The 23,155-nt window shown below is 47.1% G+C and overlaps 1 protein-coding gene across 1 annotated transcript; it reads left to right on the plus strand.

Annotated features, from left to right (window-relative positions):
• Window positions 1–1,421: 1,421 nt before the first annotated feature.
• Window positions 1,422–22,014, plus strand: LOC133345758 (cell division control protein 6 homolog). The gene is made up of 12 exons (XM_061556724.1): window positions 1,422–1,535; window positions 4,242–4,415; window positions 5,592–5,909; window positions 6,511–6,710; window positions 10,483–10,661; window positions 12,323–12,429; window positions 14,131–14,270; window positions 16,403–16,500; window positions 16,885–16,949; window positions 18,031–18,230; window positions 21,036–21,176; window positions 21,788–22,014. The coding sequence occupies exons 2-12, from the start codon at window positions 4,253–4,255 to the stop codon at window positions 21,878–21,880; spliced, it is 1,704 nt and encodes a 567-aa protein (XP_061412708.1). The 5' UTR covers window positions 1,422–1,535; window positions 4,242–4,252; the 3' UTR covers window positions 21,881–22,014.
• Window positions 22,015–23,155: the final 1,141 nt, after the last annotated feature.

A 23,155-nucleotide genomic window follows, 5' to 3' on the forward strand; every position in this document is an offset into this window, starting at 1 on the left:
TACAAACAAAGGAGGTCACATTTTTTTAAAATCCTGCATGCTACACGAGTTTATACTTTATAGCAGCTGTAAAGGCAAACTGGAAAACGCCCTCCTAGACATCTGTGGAACCTACTGGGCATTTGTAAAAAAAATTGCTTAATATTTGATCGGATTGCTCCAGTATAAATACATATTCTGATATAAATAGTATGATTATATGAGCGTGTCGACACAATTTGATACGTACTTTCATTTATAACTAACCGTGGGCTCGCCTTCCCTCCCCGTGTTGATGTGTCTGTGTCTGTATGTATATCTGAACCAGTCCTGGGCCTCCCGTAGGTCGACTCAGCCTCAATTGAGTAAAGGCATCACGACTAGGGAGACAAAGGCAGAAAGGAATCGGGTCTCACACGACACATTGAAAATCACGCGGTGATGTAAATCATATATAAATAATAATATGCCAATGGGGCCGTCCATAAATGACGTCACGCGATTTTTTTACGATTTTTGACCCCTCCCCCCCTAGGTGCGTGACGTCATTTATGGGCGGCCCCAATGGCGAAAGCCGGGCTTGGTTTAGAATTTTTTTTTGCTCGATTATAGTTCTAAAAAAAAAAGAGTTTTTCAATCTGTATGATTTCAAAGTCCATAAGGACGAGTGTTTACCGAATTACATCAATTGCCCCTCTGCCCCCCACCCCCTAGACTCTGCGTCTGTGGCCCCCTACTGGGCCTCGGCATCTTCATTGATCCTGGAGAAATCCGGTGAGCTGTGAAGCTCTTTCTCTCTCTCTCTCTCTCAAATGTCAGAAAGTTACAACAACGTGTCAATAACAACAACAATACCAATTTGAAAAGTCGCGGGCAGTCATTCGGATTGCGGTTTGTTTACGTGACAAACCTCACTTAATTGGCTGTGTCGGGTGGTGGCGGTGTTTAACGAGGAAATAAAGTTTTGTTATTTTACGCGATCTAGCCCCCAAATAAAAACAACAATAATCTTAAACATTTTTAATTTAAAGCTTTCGTGACTACAGGGATTCATATTCTTGGTTCTTTCGGTAAAGTCACGTAGAAGGGAAATAATATATTTATATTTTTGTATTATTTCCCTTCTGCGTGGCTTTACCGAGAGAACCAAGAACAACAATAACCTTTGTTATGCAAATGATCTCCCACCGCCACGAGAAACCCAAGAACCCGATAATTTATTCCCTCAATAGCCCCGCCCACAGAGGGGAGGGGCGAGGGGAGGGAGGGGCGAGAGGGGGCGCACGGGGATGATGGGGGGGGGGCGGTCTTGTCCAATGGCGTTGCGACATTTTGCCGACGTCAGCGATCGCCCGCCCACCGCGCGATCCCATTGGCTGACGCACTCGCGCCAAATCTGCGTCACGCGTGTTGGCGGGAAATTGCGATCTGAGCAGAGCGCGGGCAAAACAGCAACAGAAGCAGCAGCAGCAGCCCCGGGTCGTCACCTCCTGCTCATTCATTCACTCGCTCTACACTCTACAGCCTCACAACACCGGTATCCACCACCTTGCCCGGTACGTGCCTCGGCGTGGAGACGGTAGCGGTATGTTCTGTTTGTTGTTCGTGTTATTTGCTGAAGTAAGATAATCGCGGAGGTAACGTCCGAAGCGGGGTTAGTGATTTGGCGCGCACTGTACCGAGCACGCTTCTCGTTAACAACAAGGCGGCGTTGCGGATTAAAAAAACTGACCGCGTTGTTGACTAAAACTCTAACGAGACGTTGTTAGTGTACGCTGTGTGTGCTTAGTTTGTGCGCACAATGCTTACCTCAGGATTAGTTACAGTGACTGAATTAAGGCCAGAGGCGCTGCGCCATCGACCACGCGGCCTAGGTTCGAACCGAATCCCGGTTATGGCTTAAACGTCGGTGTCGGTGCGTGAATAGTCTTTGAATCGACGAAGAGGCCCTTCTTTTATCCATCAGTGCGTGTTTGAGATAGCTGTCTTAGATTTTTTACCATTAAAACACTCCTGTATGAGCACAATGAGAGTCGGTCGTGTACAACGGTATTCCACGTACGCAAATGTTACCCGTAATAACTAACTTTACTGTACGGTGTATGAGAGAGAATGTTAGTGCTAGATTGTGCTGTGTTGGTGTGTTAATAAGAGCTGATTGTGCTGTGTTCGTGTGTTAATATAAGAGCTGAGCTTGTGGCCGGGGGATGTAGAATTGTCGATTGTTGATTTCGCGCCTAAACCCATCGACGGTCCGTGCCGCGCCACCGATTCGCGCTTTCACGAACGGTTGAGGTCTCTAGGCGCCAAAGAACCCTGGCTTTCTAAACCTTCACTTATCTTTACGACATCATCAGTTATTGAGTCGGCTAGTACGGTTTTGAGGTTGAGGGAAAAGTCGCTTACCACCAACATCGAGGGTGCGTACACCAACATCGAGTTAGGATGCAGTACAGTACCGTACTTACATCGCGTGAAGTTGTGCCTGTTAACAGCAAGCGAATCTGCAAAGTAATTTTCACTCTAAATACCAATCGGATGATACTAATATCTTAGTAATTTGTGTTGTGATTTACAGCTTTTGGTAAAGAATTGTTTTCACCTTTGTTTTACAGAATATAATTATGTCAAAACCAGTTGAATGTTCCTCATCAGTCGATGCTGTCTGTCTGTGTGTGTGGTTTTAATTGCTGTGCTAATGTCACCTCGTGCTTTAGTATCCACAGCAGTTTTCATTTCTCACCGTATTTAAACATACACAGCGTATGGGGCCTCACTGCCCCGTGGAAACGAAAACACACTCAAGTGGAAACCTCTCCTTCGCCTGGACTTTTGTAGCCTTTGTGTGAGTTGTGAATGTCCGTTAGTGCCACTTTAGCGACTAGCCTTCATGGCCATGAAAAAATACCGGTGGATGAAGGCCCTGCCCCGTGTAATGTCACTCACGATGGCAGGATCGGTTCTGATATCACTAATGTCAGCCGTGGCCGGTGCTCCAAAGCTGTCGTATGGGGGAAATTAGAATTATCCTCAACTCGCCCACTGCTTAAGAGTAGCACTGTGTGACCTTGTTTTGTACGATTATGCCATTACCTTGCTGATTTTAGTTTCAACCCGGTTAGAATGTTGGCGATGGAAGACCCTGCATTCAAAATATCAAGTAAGAATTTGTAGGTAAATTTAATGAGTTTTGTAGAATATGATTAATGAGTTTTGTAGAATATGATGAGGATTCAGGATGCCACTTTGTGTCCGTATTGCCATGATTTCCCAAGTTGTATAATACACTTGAATATCTTAGTTCCTTAAATATGCAAGTGCTTTGTACACGAGCTATTGCTGACAAGCTTGGGCTTGTAGGTGGGAACCAAGTATGATTAGGTCATTGTTTAGTCCCGGAAGCGTATACCAGTTGAATGTTTCTTACCCTCGTCAACAAAAAAAATCAGTCAAGTTGCTGCGATGCCGTGGATCAATATTATTTTCGTAACGATACAAGCATAGCACCCAATTGTTCGTTGTTTGTCTCGTACTGATGTTTATCCAGGTAAACAAACTAAGTAAAACTATAAACTATTCATATTTATCTTTGTTCTTTCGGTAAAGTCACGTAGAAGGGAAATAATAAAAATAAAACATAATAAAATACAATTCTCACAACGTTTCGGCCACAACGCAAGCAGCCTTCCTCAGGTGAAGAACAGGTCTGTCAGAAAGACAGCGTCTGAATGCTTTCCGACAGACCTGTTCTTCACCTGAGGACGGCTGCTTGCGTTGTGGTGGAAACGTCGTGAGAATTGTATTTTATTATGTTTTATTTTTATTATTTCCCTTCTACGTGATTTTACCGAAAGAACCAAGAAGATGAATCCCTGCAGTCACGAAAGCTTTAAATCGAAATTTATTCATATTTAAAAAACTATGCTTTATTTTACCAAGGAAGCCCCATTGAGATGTATAGCTGTTGTTCAAAAGCGACCTTGCCACAAATGATAGCTGAACAAAGTGGCTTATCACGTGAAAATGGATATCAGCCAAATACTCTAAATGCATGTTTCTAAATGTGGAGGTAAAAACCGAAGGACCCGGACAAAAATCCACATGACCACAAACTCCAAATATACAGCAGCAGGCGTCAGGGTTGGGATCGAACCCACGACCTCCTGCATACCAGGCGAGGTAGTTAACATCTCTCCACCGTGGCACCCCAACGGTACTGTGAAACATTTCTCACCATCCGCTGTCACCGCGTGTCCGTGCAGACACGTCAGCCATGGCCGAGTGCTCCCTGGTGCAGACGGCAATCGCGTTTCCGCGCCGCAAGACGCGCTCATCGGCGCGGAAGGACAAGCTCGAGGTGACCCCACGCAGTGGAAACAGGGGGAGGAACGGCACTACGGGGCTCAGCCAGCCACTCTCACCCCGCAAGCGCCTCGGTAAGGAAAGGTTGGGTTACAGCCACAAGCGATTGTGAATCTTGATTAGTTGGTGTACAGAGGGGGGATGGCCGCTGTAGTGTACAGCATTCCCTTCGTTATTCGCGAGGGATATGTTCCGGTAATGCCCGCGAAGAGGAAATTTCGAGGATAATGATAAATATGTAAATGAGCTGTCAAATATGTGAAAAATGTTAATTAAACATCTCTTTATCTCCTCACTTTATACCTCATCACTTTATCTCTCTCAGGGCAGTCGTGTAAAAGTTACACATGCCATTCGCTAGTATAGCACGTTAATGAATGACGAGGGAATACCGTACACAGGGGGATATTCGCTGCATATATCTCTTTTATTTTCATGCAAATGCTCATTGCATTCTAAAATGTGTGTGTTCTGTCTGCATTGTTTCGTTCACTTGCCTCGCAACACTAATTACAGTACCGCCAATTGTAATTAACCACTTAGTGCGTTCAAGCTTTGGTGGCGGCTTAGCTGAAAGCATTGTAATTCTTTTTGTAATTTTACATCCGGAATGCACGATCGTGTGTGGTCGTTGTATAATCTCAGTGTTGAAATTGACAACCATTGACCCCCTCACAGCAGAGCGATCTCAGAACGTTTCTAATATTAATCAATCCTCAATTGGGAGTTTAATTCGCAGCTCGAACGTAGTGTTAATTTGTTCAAAAAAAACAACTGGCCTGGACGCAGACTGAGATAAGTTATGTGAGAGATGGCAGTGAATGAGGAACTCCAAGTATGGTAATTGGCTATTTATGTACACAAGCAATATTGACTGAGTCCACTGATTTCCCTGATAACAACTGGGTGGGAAATATTGCTGACGCGCCCCTCGCGCCAACAATTACGTAAAAATATGCTGACCAAAGTACCACGATTCTAACCATAGCACTCTGACCGCAGTGCCTCTCAGCTGACTACAAGAAACACAACTGTGTTGTGTAGGCTACATTAATTTAAACAACGAGTACACCGAGAACCCGCATGTACGTGCGATAACACTCCTAATTCAGGGCAAACGGCCTACTTGCTGTGCTGCATTCGGTGCTTCCCTAAATAGATAGAAGGTACCTGATAATTTTGTCATCAAGCTTCAAGTCGCGTAACTCCACATTGACGACTCCACGTTGATGGCCGGTCCCGCCCCGCAGGAGAGGAGAACACCCTCAATGTGCCGCACCTGCTGGAATGCTCGCCCACCAAGAGACAGAAGGAGAATGCCGCCGTGGCGGTGACGGCGGCGGCGGCACTCAAGTCGCCGGTGCTGACCACGCGCAAGAAGCTGCAGTTCGAGGATGCTCCACCCAACCCCCTCCGCGTCATCTCGCCGATCGAGAAGCAGCAGGGCGCACGCCGCCTTGGAGAGGGGGCCACTGCGCCGAAGAGCGACGCCGCCCGGGAGAGAGCCACCGCCTCGTCGGAAAGGACACCCACGACGCCGGCCGTCCTGCGGGTCGTGCGACAAGAAGGTGTGTGTGTGTTTCGATTTAAAGCTTTCGTGACTGCAGGGATTCATCTTCTTGGTTCTTTCGGTAAAGTCACGTAGAATTGAAATAATAAAATAATAAAAATAAAACATAATAAAATAATTCTCACGACGTTTCAGCCACAACGCAAGTAGCCGTCCTCAGGTGGAGAACAGGTCTGTCGAGGAGAATCTGTCTCGTTGACGACTCCTCGACAGACCTGTTCTCCACCTGAGGACAGCTACTTGCATTCTGGCCGAAACGTCGTGAGAATAATTTTATTATGTTTTTTTGTTATTATTTTATTATTTCAATTCTACGTGACTTTACTGAAGGAACCAAGAAGACGAACCACTGATGTCAAGTAAGGACGGGTTCAGAAAGTTACAACAACAAACGGTACAAAAAAACTACACGATTGATGAATTCCACCAAGCCGCAAAAAAATGGGGGAATAATCAGAAGGGCGTTTTGCGGTTTACGACGAGCATGGTTGCCTACATATATACAGGCAGCCGTGGAAAAATAGGGGCACGGATAAAGTATTTCCGCAGACGCGCGGAATAACGCGATGGCTGCTGCGCGGCACTTGTGACGTGCGCAGGGGAGTGCTATGCGCTCGCCAAGAAGGCTCTGCACACGGCCAACCCGGAGCGGCTGCTGTGTCGCGAGCGGGAGACCGCGGCCATCGTCGCGTTTGTGGAGGAGCACGTGGTGGCGCGGGTGCCCGGCAGCCTCTACATCTCGGGCGCGCCGGGCACCGGCAAGACGGCCTGCCTCAAGCACATCCTGCACAGCATGAAGGTCAGCTGCCCGTCGCCCGACTGTCCGTTTCGCGAAGCATACAAGCACGTTCTTTGGCGTCAGTCCGTTGCTGGATTGCCCGTGCGGGTCATTGACCGAAGGTTGTTGGGTTTTTTTTTTTTTAAACCAGGTAAGGCCCACTGAGCTATGCTAATTTATAGCTCTTTTTCAGCGAAGTGGCTTATGTGGAAATTTAAAGCAGCCAAATACTCTCAACGCATGTTTCTAATTGTGGAGGGAAAAACCGGAGCACACGGAGAAAAATCCACGCGACCACGGAGAGTAAGAGACATGCAAACTCCAAAAATATATCGGCGTCAGTTTTGGGATCGAACCCACAACCTCCTCCATACCAGGCAAGGGCGTTTACATATCACCACCACGCAGGTCGGTGTTGTTCAGTTAGAGCGGAGAGCGAAGATGTTGGATCATAGAAGTGCAGTGCAATAATGGATTTTGAAGCACTGCCCACTATGTAACACCACAGCCTGTATCAGCTGTTGTTCACGATGGTTGCTCGTTCAAGCAGTGTCCAGGCCTCGGCCCAGCTTCGTTTCTGATATCTGATGAGATCGGGCAGATTCTTGGTTTTTTTGGCCATAGGTATAAATCTTCACGTGGCACACAGCCAGAGCTGTATAAGTAACAACTCTTTATCAGAAGGGTCCTGCAAAGTTTTTGCAGTCGGAGGGGGCGGGGGTCGACTGATTGCTCTGTATATTCCAATTGAGCAATTTGCATGTAATTAGGCAAATTTGGATGGTTGGCATGCAATGGCCTGCTCGTGCGAATGATGTCTCCGAAGTGGTGACTTGCTTCGTTAAAAGTTTGTTGATGACGGTGGCAGCCTCCCTGAGCTACAGCACCCCCTGGCTGCAGAGTAATGTAGATTATTAGTAAAAAAAAATTCTGGGCTTTGGATTAACAACCGTAGATCACACTTAGTGCCTGAGCCAAACCCAGCATCCATACAATATGTGACGAACTTAATTCGTCTGTCCATCTGTTGCAGCATTTCCTCGAAAGTTTTCCTTGAGTCTGGTCTGGAGAGCTCATACTGGGACGTTGTACGGACCTTCGACTCTGGTCGACGTTTCTTTTGACCAGTTCCTAATTGCTCTGCATGGTACAATGATTTCTGGACATAGCCTGCTTATAACACTTTATGTAGTAACACTGCCTTGTAGACCTACTTCAGAATCAAAATATCTATACTGAAGGAATCCAATGAGATGTGAAGTTTTTTTGTTATAGATGCCCAGTTGGGGGGGGAGGGGGTGTTCGAAACGTTACAGCAACAAACAATACAAAAACACGGTAGGAGTGCAAAGCAAAGGCAAATAAATCACGCAAAATTTGTATTTTTTTTACCAGGTAAAGCCCACTTGAGCTATTAGCTTTTTCCAGAAGTGACTTGGCCACAAATGATGGCTCGGCAAAGTGGCTTATCGTGTGGAAATTTATAGCCGCTAAATAATCCAAACGCACGTTTCTTTGAGCATTATAATATAACAACTGTGCTGTCGTCTCCAGCAGGCATTGTCATGGCACCACCGGTTATTGTCTTTGGCGTGTGTGACCTTGTGTGATGCCCAGCCCTGTCTGCAGAATGATTGATTACAGATATCCTAATTGTTACAGATTTCCTAATAGCCCTGATGGGATCTATTGGACAGAGCGTTGTTGTTGACGATCGCCTAATTCAGTAATCCCAGTAGTGCAGTGGTGTCTTCCCCAATGCTGCTGCTGTTATTTTTACATAATGGGTAAGACATTTTTTTTTCAGCAGTGCTGTGTATGGATAGTAAACTTGGCACACGTCTGTATTGTGTTTGGCAAGAACAGTTTAATCACGCTCTTTGAGCACGGATTTGCACAGTGGCAGATTTACTCAACATTAAAAAACGAATTCCCACGGGCACCGATGTAAAACATCGAGTTCTAAGCAATTCAGACCAATGTGAGTCACGGTTGTTTTGACACCCAACATGGAGCTCCATTGAATGTCTGATTAGCTCGTATATTACGTACATTTCGTGTGCATACACGCCAGAGAGTGTATTTCAATCTATATCTTCACAAGCATGCTCGCACTGCAGGCGCGTCACTTTGTTCGCTGAAATTGTTAAATATGTCGTAATGGATTTTAGGAATGGTGAGGCTGGGGATTGACGTGTTGGTTGCTCGGTGGGAGGCAGTTTTGTTTGGGAAAACTCATTCGGTGCCCCGGCTGAGGACAATGTCACGCGAGGGCTGTTGTCTTTACGCCGAAACGTGATGTGGTGTGTTTTTTGTAGAGACGTGTTCTTGTTTGAACCTGGTGACCTGGCAAGCGTGTGACCACAAGGAGGCTAGGTTGACTCTTTGAGCATGAGAATATTTCAGGAGGCTAGGTTGATGCTTTCAGCATTATAATATTTATTTTAGAGGTTAACCAATTCGGCGAGATACACAGGTACTATTATGTGTAATGTACATGCAATGCAAGAGAGAGATGGGAGCGGTGCTGCAGCGGTTAGCACATTGCGCTATGAACTCTGCAAGCCAAGTTTGATTCCTGACCACGGCAAACATCAATGGCAAGTACTGTCTAAATCAGCCCCCGCACCCCTTCACGAACGCGCACTGAAAAGCGTGTAATTATTTCTTAGTAAGGGAGGCCCTCATCCTGCAGTGGATTGACAAATGGCTGAACATTTTTATTCCATGATAAAATAACAAGGCATTTGTTTAGCGTCTGCTGCTCAAATTGCCCAATGAGGTGACCCTGAGCGAGTGCTGGATATTCTGGAAATTCTACATTTCTTGTCACTTGACAAGAAATTTGCGTTTTCCAGAGGTACGATGTGCTCCCCGTGAACACGAGTGCACAGGCCGGCAAACAAAATCACAAGAGGGGCAATTTATTTTTCAAATTCTTTGTTTGTATGTTTATATTTAAAAAGACCTTTCAACAGCCGCAATGCAATAATGTGAATACGAGATGGTGGTCCTTTATAAATAACGTGACGAAGCAAACCTTAAAGAGCCGCAGGTTTTCCGACTGCTGCCCATGGTAAACCGGACTCCCGTGGTAAACCGGACACGCATGGTAAACTGAACGCCCATGATCAGGGGTTGGCAACCAAAATAACATTGGAAGAGACATATTTTTCGAATTCGGTACAAAGCTCAATTTTTCAAGAGCTGCACTGCAGTCATTTTAAGCGCTGCTCCGAAGCCGCAGGCTGCCAACCCCTGCCCTCCACCCCTGCCCTAGTGGGATTGGGGCTTCTCCACCGTCCTACGGTGAGAGTCGGCACTCCGACCACAGCACCGCCTCGCTTGGCGGTGTGGGATTTGTTTGCAGACAAGGTCAAGTAATGTACAATAAATATTCCCTTTTCGGTATCGATTCAAGTAAAGGCTACTGAGATGAGCAATGATTACAACACGTGCCCTTTCAATTGTAAGTCATGTGCTCTGCAGCAGCAGCACTTCCCAGTCAACAAAGTACATTGTCGTAATACGACTGAAATACAGGAATAAATGTGATGGAGCCCCGTACTCCTGATCAGCACGGTGGGTTACTTACGGTGCGAAAGAAATTCAACATACATACTGACCAGATGCAAAGCAAGCAATGACACGGTCCACACGAACATACGAAGTAAAGATTGGTAGAGGGGGAATAAGGATAATGTTTCTGTTTTATTCGATTTGGCATTAAATGGTGTTAATGTGCAAGCACGCCACCTAATCCTCATATCTGTCTCGTGTGTTTCCTGTGCAGACGATGCTGAGCAGTGCAAGGGTCGTCTTCCTAAACTGCATGCCGCTGACCTCGTCGCAAGCCGTGTACCCGGCTGTCCTGTCAAAGCTCGGAGAGGCCGGGGAGAAGACCTCCGGGGTTGGCAGCAGAGACCATGCAAGGCAGCTGGAGAGAATTGTCACCAAATCGGGGCCCATGATGTAAGGAAAACGCCGCACCTCATCAAACGAGGTCTTATAAACCAGTGTTCTTCACTAATTTTCAGAGGGGGAGGGGCTACTTTTGTTAATAAAACGTCATCGGTGTGAGGCGCCACACATTTTAAACAATTGGGTTTGACAGCACGATGGGGTGTTTGTACATTTGTGTATTGTCGGGGGCGGCACGAAAGGCCTCCGGGGGCCGCCAGTGGCCTGTGGGCCTTGCAATGACGAACACTGCTCTAACCAATCGAGACGCCATCACTGTCTAAAGATGTCTATGCAACTTCATGTTGCGGTGTTAGGTTTTTGTTTTTGAGTCAAACATCTGATCTCCCAGGTAACTCTCATCGGTTGTTTTCCTCCCACCCGTGGGAATCGAGAAGCCCAGCAGATTGGTTCCCGCAACAAATGATGAAATCTGCACGATCCACCACAACCCTCCTTACCAAAGTTCCTGGGATAACGGGCGTGCCCAACCATGCCAATGTCTGCCCTTAATCCTAGAGAGGCTTTTCAATACCCTTCTTTTCATGATGCCTGATTTGTTCATCAACATGAGCGCACCGTTTTATCATTAGTGACTTGGGGGGACTGCATGTTGTGACCAATCTGCCAAGGTTGGAACTGAGTGCGGGAATTCGATGGCTTGTCGCACAACGGCGAGAATCTACCAGCGTTCGCCCAGAGCAGCAAACGACAAACTAATGATCCTCTTAATGATTATACAATCATGGGAATCCGCGCTCTCGTTTTCTCACTCTTCGTTTCATTTTTTTAATTGCGCATCCAAATGCCATTAAAGCGCGAGCAGAGAGAGATATGTATATCGAGTTAAATGTAATGTACATTAATCCTGACCTTAAAAAATTGCGCTGTGTACGCATCGGCAGTGGATAGATGGATTACCCGGGGTGGTACTGGGTACATAACGCTCTTACGGTCTGGCATTAAGAGGTGACCAATAAAAACTCTGGCTCCTATACTCAGCCTATGAGCCTAAACGAGGGTTTCCCGGGTGTGTGTGTGTGCAGTGGAGGGAGCAATCGCGTAGTGGTTAGCGCGTTACACTAAACCCGTTGACCTGATTTCGATTCCCGATCACAGCCAACATCGGTGACGAATATCAGAATTGGTCCTGGGCCTCCGCTAGGCCAAGTCGGCTTTAAATGAGTACCTGGTGTGTAGTGTTGTAAACAGCAGCATTGGGGAGACAAAGGTGGCCAGGAGTGGTGCTGGCCCTTGTATGTATCTTGGACTTCTTTCGCACCACACGTAGCCAACTGGCAAATCGGACGTGCGTGGGAAGGACAAACCAAACTCGAAAAGCAATTCTGAACAAATTAGTTTTCAATCTAGCTGATTTAAAAGTGCATATCTCCAGTGGCGTCCTAATATCAGAAGGAAGGGCGTTCCAGACGGCCACAGAAGCTCATTTGAAAGCGCCCGAGCGAAGCAGTGACCCTCTTAGTTCGATAGCCAGCCAGAAGCCGCTGTGAGGATCACCGGAGTTCACGTGATGGTTTTTGCTCCTTGACGAGATGAGCAAGGTGCCGTGCCGGTCCTAATAGGTGCTTGCTATAACAATACTCGCCCTACCGTTATTAGAAAGGATTTATAGAGGGGGATGTTTTTTGTTGTCTTGGTTTACGTGTGTGCAGTGTGTTGGTTTTGGACGAGATGGACCAGTTGGACAGCCGTGCACAGGAGGTGCTCTACACCATGTTCGAGTGGCCAGCTCTTCCCAACTCTCGCCTCGTACTCATCGGTAATTACTGCCGCCCCCCCACCAATACAGCACACACGTTGCTGGACGACGGTGAGAGGCGGAAGGAACAACAAAGCAAATAATGAACGCCATTTGCGGGGAAGAAAAAACAATTTCATATTCCCAGGTTTTTTCGGTAAAGTCACGTAGGTAAAACATTAAAATTAATAAAAGTAAAATAAAAATCACGACGTTTCGGAGGCAACACAAGCCTCCGTCTTCAGGTGGAACCGTCACAGCCACGACAGCTGTATTAATGTTTTACCTACGTGACTTTACCGAAAAAACCTGGGAATATGAATCCTTGCAGTCACGAAAGCTTCAAATCTAGAAAAAAAAAAACTATTTCCCACTTAAAACGCTCCATGAGGTCAGTGGCAAATGATTGAAAAACTCAAAAGTTTTAAATTAACATAATCCCCACCACCGCGTCTTTCAACTCAAAGTAGGAGACCCGTGTTCTCTCACATTGCGTGCATTTACCGTTCACAATTTGCATTTCATTGCGCAACGCTAAATTTACGAGCGTCCATCGCTCCTACTCCACAATTTTTTCATCAAGCAGGATTCCGTCCCAGTTAAGACGCAGGAATTCCCATCGAAAGGAATGAGGGGGCGGAGGCATTCTTTTGACGCTCTGAGAGAATCGCGAACAGAATCTCCATGCAAACGATATTCCGTTGGCAATTCCAACAGTATTTGGGTCATTCGGTAAAGCCATGTAGATCGCGTGAGAGCTACTGAGGCAGGAACAAATATCTTTTTTCCTGCCTTAGTAGCTCTCTCGCAATATTTTTCACCTGATGACGATTGCTTGTGTTGCGATCGAAATGTCGTGATATTTTTTAAATTATTTTTCTATCTACGTGGCTTTACCGAAAGACCCAAATAATATGAATTCTTGCAGTCACGAAAGCTTTAAGTCAAAATTCCAACAGTCGCCACTAGGTGGCACAATGACCCTGATAGGATTTACATTGCAATTAATGGGTATTTACTCCTGATTCCTGTAAGAATTGGACGTCGTGGAATCGTGGGATTCAAATTCAATTCATGCAGGAGTCATCCAGTGTCAGTGTAATGCTTTTTATTTTATATTTTTCGAGGAAGGATTGAAATAATATCACTGGATACTTTCAAGGCTCCGAGGGCTCAAGCACATTTATTATTTTTCTAGATCTGCTGCGTTGCAAACCTGGTGGCCTGGTTTTGACTAAGGGGCAAGCAGTATCCAAACCGATTCTGGGCCTCCTTGATGTTGGCTCGGGCCTAAAATGAGTACCCGATGTTGTGTTCGACTATCAGCACTGGTAAGACAAAAGGTGGTGAGATGTGATGCCTGACCGTCCCCCCCTTTGGTGTTCTTGCTTTAATAGGTGCTCACTAACGGAACGTTTCCCAATAATCTGTGGCTATATTGCCATGTCTACGGGCACACGCACACACGCCAGAGTGGTAGTGTAACACACGGGACTGCAGTCCTTGTCAGGAACGGCACAAGATGTTAGGCAGAATGTGAACTTCGGACCTTGTGACTCACCGAGGTCAACACGGCCTAAAATTAGTGGCTGGTGTAATCTGAGAACATGGGACAACTCTGGGGAAGCCAGTGCTCACCATACCACCCCTCGGGGCTCGTACCAGCCTGAATAGCTGATCACTAGCAGTGCTTGACCCTGCTGTCTTTTGTCCGTCCCTTAGGGGTGGCAAACGCGCTGGACCTGACGGACCGCATCCTGCCGCGGCTGCAAGCTCTCCGAAGCCACCAGCCGCATCTTGTCAACTTCCCTCCATATTCCCGCGATCAGATCCTGGCCATTCTGCAGGACCGGCTATCGGGGGTAAGCACGTGGTATCCGCCATATAAGGCTCGATTTTCTCCGGGAATTGTAGTTTGCTCTCTCTCTTGTGTAAAAATACTCGGGAAGATAATGGCGAAGCAATCTAAATCAGGGCAGTTTAACACGTAGGCTTTCGCGACCAATATTATTCATAATAAACGGTTTTGGGTGAGATCGCGTTATTTATAAATGTGTCGTAACCCTCCACCACCCGACACGGCCAATCAGCAAAGAAAGTGTCATGTTGACAAAAGACAAATAGTTCACTTCTTTAGCCCACCGGTGTGTTGAAGAGTGAATCCACAACATTTACAGTTTTTGAGTAAGACGTTACGCTGGTAAATGCATCCAGCATCATCGGGCAATTCGCCAGAATGGCCAGTGGCCGGCGTGAGTAGGTTTAACGTTGAGTTTTTTAAGGGCAACACGGGGTGACCAGCCCCTCTCCACCCAGCCCCCCCACCCCTCCCAGCCCCATCCTCCCCACCCAGCCCCTTCCCACCCTCCCCTCCCCACCCAGCCCCTCCCCACCCAGCCCCTCCCCACCCAGCCCCACCCCTCCCATTTTTGGATGCACAACGGATGGACGGACAGAATAATCCCAAGTGGGCTGGTGTAACCAGGAGGTTCCTACCAGTACCATGTTAACTTGTAACGCACCGCACAGCACTCGCTCGCTCTCGTAGAGAGAGAACGACTCGGAGCCACAGGCAAGCAGGAAGGCAGCCACGCGGTGAGCCGCTGCCAACAATGTCCCAAGCTCTGCTGCACTCCATATATATATAGAGGTGTTGTCGGCCAATTAATGAACTCGATTAGACTCAACTGCAAGTCGATGCAGCAACGATTACTACTGCCACGCTCGGCCAACACCCGATATATGTATGTATGTATGCATGTTGAACTTATTTTGTACCATACGGGGGTGCGATTATTATATAATAATAATTAACCCACTTTGCCAACACAAGCAGCAGCCCACAATGCATGGATCCCCCAACTGTGTACCTTGCGCCAAGAGTCTCCACCACCTACACATAGCCACCCCACATAAGCGGATAATGCGCAAGCTGTTATCAATCTGCCTAGGTCACTCACAAGGGGATGAATTTTGGCAAAGCCTGCTGGAGGTGTGAAGGATTGGTGCAGCAAGTGACTTGGATGTATTGCCAAGACGTTTTCATTTAATGATGCGTTGTAAGCAATTTCCATCTGAATAAATGGCTGTCGTGCTGAAAGTTCTGAATCGGTTGCTGCGGCCGCTAAATGAATGGCATTTAGTTTCCAAGACACGGCCAGCCTGGGATGACAATTGTTGCTACTCTGTGTGCTAAGGAGCGTGGTTATCTCGTTATAGAATTCCATTTGCCACTGTTGATGTATTTGTATAATGCAAATGTGTGATTTAATTATTGGTATAATGGTTAGAATCTGTGGGAGAGTGGCCTGTTTTTATTCATGATGATTATAAATTTTATCTTGCGTCATTCATGCTAATTGCATCATACAGAACCGTACATTATATATAGGACCAACCCCAAACAAAACCTATACACTGCTCCTCCCAAGCTATTTATGAAGTACCTATTTAAAATAATGTTGAAATGACTATTCCATTACGCGAGAACATTTTCTTGAACATCGTACTCAAGAAAACGACAGTAAGACCACGGCGTCGTCTGCACACCCTGCCGAGAAGGCGAGCGTTGCATCACAACGCATCGCACACTCACGTTTACGTGTGTGTGTGTGTGTTGAACTTCTTTCGCACCGTACGTAGCCAACCGTGCTAATCGGAGGTGCGGAAAATGCATCAACAAAGCAAACCACTGTCAAATAACTTCCTCGGAGTTTACCTTTTTGGATAACAGTTATAAATGTTTGCGATGCGATTCCTGAACGTTAGAGAATGCATATGCAGAATTGTGAATCGTGTTTGCTGTTTAAATTTGGCATTTCGTGTTCCCGGCTGCATTTCGGATTTGTGTGTTCCCTCCGATAGGACTTCTTAAACAGGCACACACACGCGCGTATAAATACGTGTGCACGTATTGATGATGGTCCTTTGATTATCGTGGTTAGCTGCTGCTGCTGTTCACTAACGGCGCTGCCGTTTCCCCTCTGTGCTGCAGCTGAAGGAGGGTGTGGTGGACCCGGCCGCTGTGCAGTTCTGCGCCAGGAAGGTGTCAGCCATGTCTGGGGATGCCCGCAAGGCGCTCGATGTCTGCAGGTAACTGCGCCCAAGTTCATGCACGTGGAGAGCGGTGGCGCAGTGATTATCTCGCCACGCCACGAACCTGCCGAACCGTTTGGTTTTCTTCTGACTGCCCACCTCTTCTGCTTGAACGGTGTGTGGTGGCCAGGAGATGGCAGAATGTTCTCAGAACAGTAGCATGTCTTGCACGTGGAGAGGTTAACGGCTTGGAGGGGGTGGGGGGGGGACTGCCTTTCATCCAGCAGTAACTTGACCACGGTTGGATGGGTTGTGTGAAGCACTCAAGATTTCCGTCCATCCCTTCAATGTTTGAATTGCACTTTTGACTCCCTCTTCCTTGTTTGTTCACTTCGACGATCTCCTCCCCCGTTCACCGAGCGTTGTTATTTCTCGCGGCAGGCGAGCTGTGGAAAAACTTGGAGGCGAAATCAGGAAGCAAACGGTGCTGAGCCCCAATGGAGAAGGTGAGGGAGGGAGGCAAGAACGCCCAGTCTCTGTTCGGAATATTAAGAAGGCCCTACAGTGCAGAGTGCAGTGGCACAATCATAATAATTGACGTTGTTTTATATTCTTCCTCTTCTCACTGAATGCATTTAATGTCTCGTGATGTATTCCTGTGGGGGGGATGGGGGGGGGTTGCCGAGTGATTTCAATATCTACCATTGTCCCCCCCCCCCCCCCATCTGTCAGAGTAAATTTCGTGTCTCGGGTAAATATTATATTTAGGTTGAAGGTAATGACATATTTCGGCTATAACATTCGAACATAGTGGGCATGTGCCCTTAATTATAATATCGCTGGCTAATTAACATGTTAACAACAGGAGGTAGCCAGGTGTTTCTTCGGGGCTAATGCCTTGAGAACGCTGAGCCATCTCTGCCGAGATCATGGGTTCAAATCCGGGCAGTCACCGCAGATTAAACCAGCGTCTTAGGCAAAGCAAGTTGATTCTCTCAGCCTGGACACCAGCAATTGCCCAAAAGTCACGGCGTTTGGTGTTTCACTTAATTTGGCACAGTCGAGCATGGAGAACTACATTTCATAGTTGTATTAGCCTGTGATGATCACTCCTCTGAAGGGCCATGTAAGGTTGTAACAACCGATGAGGATGAGAGGCTTTATTAAGCTATAATATGTGGCTGGGTCGTTTCTGAATAAAAGCTAATGTCTCAGTGGGCCTTAACTGGTATGAAAAAAAAATTGCTTTATTTTATTTGTATGTTTTAAGCGATGTGTTTACCTTTCCTATACTTTGCACTCCTCTCGTGTTTTTGTATTGTTTGTTGTTGAAGTTGTGACCTGCCCCTACTGGACATATATAAAAAGAGCTTTATAGCTCTTCTGATTCCACCAGTATAAATAAATATTCTGATTGTGAAATGCCTTCGTAAAAATGTGTTGGAAATCTTAAAATGATTGCTGCTTGGCGATTGCAATTAAAAACTTGGGGGGGCGGGGCTTAGATTTGTATCAGTACGCCGTCCACCTGTGTGTGTTTGGTAGCTGATTCTCATGACCCTCCACGGTTCCTTTGTGCGAGTACAGGCCCTGCGCTCACGACGACGGTGCCCCGCAGGGTGACCCTCCCGCAGATCTCCGCCGTGCTCTCGGAGGTCTACGGGAGCCCCATGGCGTCACGCGCCGGGGACCATGGCGGCAGCTTTCCCCTGCAGCAGAAGCTGCTCGTCATCACGCTGCTGATGCTGGTGCGCAGTGGCAAGGTCAGGGAGTTCACCTTTGGCAAGGTGAGCCGGTGACCTGGTAGATGTTTGGCCTGTGAGCTGGGGTGCCGTGGGTGGCCTTGTACCTTGGGTGGGTGGGAGGCCCGGACCCTGGGGTGGATGGTCTGGTGGGTGGGTGGCTTGGTACCTGGGAGGGCGACCTGGCTCGTGGTTAAATAAAAATGCCAGGGTCGGCCAAAACAAGGCCATAAAATTTGGGGTAAATAAAATTCTTAATCGTAGATAAATGTGCTTTTATTGACTGCTTACATTCTTGTTAACCTTTGAAACTTCATTATATTGCCACTTACCATAAATAATAATAATAAAATATATGAATACTTAGTGCCCTGGCAAATTGTGGGTGATAAATAATTGAAGGGGTTTGTTTGATTTAAAACATTTAAAACATATATATGTAAAACATTTAATCAATTGACCGATGTGGATTTTGAACCCATGTATTCATTGTGAACAAAGACGACTGGGATACGTATATCTCTGAGGCCCATTAGTTGCAGGAATGAATTATTCATTTCCATGAAAAAAATTACATTTTTTATTTATATAGGTGTGTGTGCATGTATGCAAGACATCGCAGACCATTAGCAAACCTGGAACTGATGGGCTAGCTTTGTTTTTTTGTTGATGTAAAGCTAAATTTCAAGGGTCCGTTAAAATGACAACTTGTTTCTCCCTGCTTCAGACAATAATCGAGGAGCTGCCACTGCAGATGAGAACCGCCCCCAGTTCCGTAAAATAATAGCGTAATGGGATTAGACAAAAGTGACGATGATTCAATGTGGTTGTCGATGATGTTGATTTGCAGCTATTCGGCTACTTTTTATGTTACCAGGTAAGGGTCACTGAGCTATGTAGCATTTTTTCACACGCGACCTGACCACAAATGATAGCTCAACGAAGTGGCTTATCGCGTGGTAATTTTTAGCAGCCAAATACACGAAACGTATGTTTGTAAATGTGGAGGGAAACACCAGAGAACTCTGAGAAAAATCCACGTGACCACAGTCAGAACATACCAATTCGAAATATACAGGCGGCCGGGTTGAGATCGAACCCACGACCTCCTGTAAACGAGGCGAGGTAGTTAACATCTCGCCACCGTGGTGTGATAGGCTTTGTTTGAAGGCCCAATCTTTGGCACTCATTGTAGAATCAGTCATTTGGGTGAAAATATTGAAAGTTTTTAAAATTTAGTTGGAGACTGCGCATATATATATTCTTAATGGTAGAATTGCATCCCTGCTGGGACATCCTGCCAAACGTGAGATGTCATGAGCACATTTCCTGGCAGCTGCAGAGTACCCCATTTACAACGCTAATTGGCAACACCTGCCAACTCTCGATCCGCTTCCACACATTCATCACCAGCCCCGTCACACACGGCAGGCAGCCAGACGTTTCTGTTGTCGAAACTATTTTACCTGGAGAACCCCTCGATTGAACATTCGTATGCGAGCGTACCCAACGTTTCGAGTCGGTGACGCGTATGTAGCAAAGCTGACTGAAAAGCACCAGAGGGACGCAGTGCCATCGGAGCCAAACGCTATGCGTGATTGACAGTGGCAGCCCAACTCGGCTTGTATAAGTCAGGTGGGCAGCTCGGAGATCAGCAGTGTCGGGAGGGCGCACACAAGTGTTGCCAGTGGATGCACGTGACGCACCTTCCTACGCTCTGCCGTCACGCTGGGTTTAACTTCCCACCGGCTCCGAGTCTGCGAGTTCTGGGCATGGGGCGCCGTGGTGGCGAGATGTCAACTATGTCGCCTGGTATGCAGGAGATCGTGGATTCAATCCCGACCCTGGCGCCTGCTGTATATTTGTAGTTTGCGTGTTTTCTCTCCACGTGGTCGTGTGGATTTTTCTCCTGGGTCCTCTGGTTCCCCCCCCCCCCCACATGCTTTGAGAGTGTTAGGTTTCTGTAAATCTCCACGTGATAAAACCATTTCATTGAGCTATCATTTGTGGCCAGGTCACTTCTGAAAAAAGAGCTCTACAGCTCGGTGGGCCTTACCTGGTAAAATAAAATAGTTTATAGTTTTAGAATCCACCAGAGATGCAATTACATTTCCAGCACATGCCCACAGATTCTCCCCTGGCCATGTCCACTTCAGCAGCCATGCTGATGGCTGTCAAATTGTAGCAGCTGTTAATGATTATGGACTGCGTGTGCACCCGGCTACTTGTTTTTGCCGGGAACTGCATCTAGATCCATGCAGAAATGTTCATGACTACCCACAATCAGCAGGATGTGAATCACCCCTTAGTGGCCTGTCCCTAACATCTTTGGACGGGAAATCATGGATGAGGAACTCGCCACAAGTTATGCTGGGAATTGATGCATGTGTACACTCTACCAGTGGCGGGAGTGTAGCGGTTAGCGCACTGCGCTACGAACCTGGCGACACAAGTTCGATTCCCGCTCGGGATCAATAACTGTTTCGAAATATTTGAACTGGTCCTGGGGCTCGCCTAGGTCGATTCAGCCTCAAATAACGACCTGCTGGAATTGGCCACTCCCTTGTGCATCACGCCTGGCTGCGTAGGTGCCCCCTCGCTCGGCACACGCCCCAACAGTCTGTTAATGGTGATACGGGGGGAGCCTTTGTTGTCTATACCATTCATTCAATTTATTATTTCTCGAGTAAAAACTCGCCCCCATTAAAGAGGGTATCGCAGTACTTTACAGTATAAATTAAACGAAGGGAGTCCTATCGATTAAAATCGGTGTCACTTCGGCCATCATTGATGCTCCCTTATTGCTCGCGGGGGTCAAGGTCTGACATGGGTTTTTGGTCGTGTCCCCAGATCCACGAGACGTACACCGGAGTCTGCCAGAGGCACCAGATGGCGCGGTTGCACCAGTCGGAGTGCCTGGCGCTGTGCAGTCTGCTGGAGGCCCGAGGAATCCTGACCATCAAGAACTCCAAGGAGGCTCGCCTCATGAAGGTACCGATCGCTGGCGGTTGTTTTTGATAAACAATTATATTTATATCGCCGTGCAGCAAACGTGCTCGGACATTAGGAATTCGATATCCCCCAGAGCAAGACGAGTAAGTGAACTACATGGCGCGTTATACAGAAGTTATGGGTAGTACGTGGAAGGAGGGCATGTAACGTGATCAGAAACAGGAGGTCGTTGCAGGTTTGGACGTGTGTACAGGATGGTTGTTTTATCTCGCTGGACATTGGAGCGACACACAGAGGTCAACAACCTTGAGCAAGAGCGCAATACTCTGATGACGGGATACTGTAGCAGCAGGTATTAGATGTCGGGTATCTCCTGCACAATAGTAGTTTGATCTGGCAGTAGGGAGGAACTGATGACAAGGTATGATGACGTCCATGGCATTGGATATGGTGGCCTGATGAGATCTTCTTTGTGCGCAAAGCCATAATTTAAGATTAATTTTGGTTTCACGAGTTCTCAGCCGGGTTAAAGACAAGGCGCTTGAAACTCGACGCAGGGCAAGAGAGACACTTTTTGACTCGACCTCAATCTGAGAGCTGCACGCACACACGCACATGCACGTGAAGTAACGTCCGTTGTGTCTGGGCAGGTGTCGTTGAAGATCGACCAGAGCGACGTGGAGCACGCTCTCCAGGACAAGGTTCTCCTCTCGAGCATCCTGCAGGCCGGGATCCCCAAGTAGGGAGCTGCCACCTTCTCCACCTCCTCCACCTCCTCCACCTCCTCCACGCCCTTTGCTGCTGCCGCTGTCTCAAAGCGAGCCTCAACGACGACAGCCGGGGGTCCGTGTCGACGATCGACCCTTCCACCGACGAGGTTGTTTCGTTGGCGAAACTTCAGTCGGCTGACTTTTTTTAAAGCCCCTTTTTGAAAGGCAATTTTATCGCATATAGCGGCCGGGCAAAGGTGAGGACGCCGCGTCGTTTGGGAGCCATCTCCGTGCCAGCTTGTCGAGTTTGATCTTATTGACAAGTTGCTTTGTGAATTGAGTACGATTCACGTTGGGCTCAAAGCTGAGCAGCAATTCTCAAACCTATGAAGTTAACTGACAATCCACGAGGCCCATATTGCTATGACGTTGTTGGCTTGTTCCAAACTCTTTTAAAGGAAACACCGTTGATCATTGTTCTTATTGTGACTTGCAGCTTGCTGGTTGTTTTACCAGTGTGGAATGGTGAATAATGTATCTTTTCCAAACGCAACATGAAATGCACACATCACCGCCGTGCCAAGTGGCACTGGGTTCGAAGCGTTCAACTCAACCTTTGGAAGGTGTCCAGATTAATTAGTAGTTCAGGGTTGGCTTAACCAATCGTCTCCCGAGTCTGTTAAATGAGCACCACTGGGAAGTCAACAGTGGTCATCCACTAAAACAGCGTTCTGCACTAATGTTCAGAGCGGGGGCCACTTTCACCGATAAGACATCAGTGTGTGTGTGTGAAGGCCGCCACACGTTGAAATCCTTTGGGGTTTGACAGCAGCACGATGATGGGGGGGGGGGGGGGTATTTTCACTATTTATTTTCTGGGGGCCGCACTAAAGGCCACCAGGGTGCGCCATTGTCCCTGCGGGCCTTGCAATCAAGAACACTGCTCGACAAAGACTTGCTCTCCCATCAAGAACATCTCATCACTGGCTTAGAAGCCATCGAGATGAGAACTGCTCAATCTTAAGCCGAAATACATTTCCATGTGTGATGAAACTCCTGCCGTGACTTGTGAAAGTATAATGAAACTCGTCGCTGCGGTGTGGCAGCGTCGGATGTGTACACGTGAAGTGTTTTGAGGATACTTTTTTGCTGAAAATAATCAACTTTTTTCAATGCCCAGCACACACTTCCCCATTCATGTTTGTAAAATATGGAGACGTTCAATTTTGATTGAGATTTTATTGAATAACATCATGGCTATTTTACAGCCTCTTTGTATTATCCGAATCATTGTTTGGTATTATTAAC

The sequence above is a fragment of the Lethenteron reissneri genome, chromosome 23 (genome assembly GCF_015708825.2).
Source record: "Lethenteron reissneri isolate LAM-NWPU_2019-01 chromosome 23, ASM1570882v1, whole genome shotgun sequence".
In the NCBI taxonomy this organism is placed as follows: Eukaryota; Metazoa; Chordata; class Hyperoartia; order Petromyzontiformes; family Petromyzontidae; genus Lethenteron; species Lethenteron reissneri.

Excerpts from the sequence above, each read along its gene's own strand:
- LOC133345758 (XM_061556724.1), top strand. The coding sequence starts at position 4,253 with ATGGCCGAGTGCTCCCTGGTGCAGACGGCAATCGCGTTTCCGCGCCGC. Across the intron at positions 5,910-6,510 it reads GCGGGTCGTGCGACAAGAAG|GGGAGTGCTATGCGCTCGCC; the intron begins GTGTGTGTGTGT and ends TGACGTGCGCAG. Across the intron at positions 16,501-16,884 it reads AAGGCGCTCGATGTCTGCAG|GCGAGCTGTGGAAAAACTTG; the intron begins GTAACTGCGCCC and ends TTCTCGCGGCAG.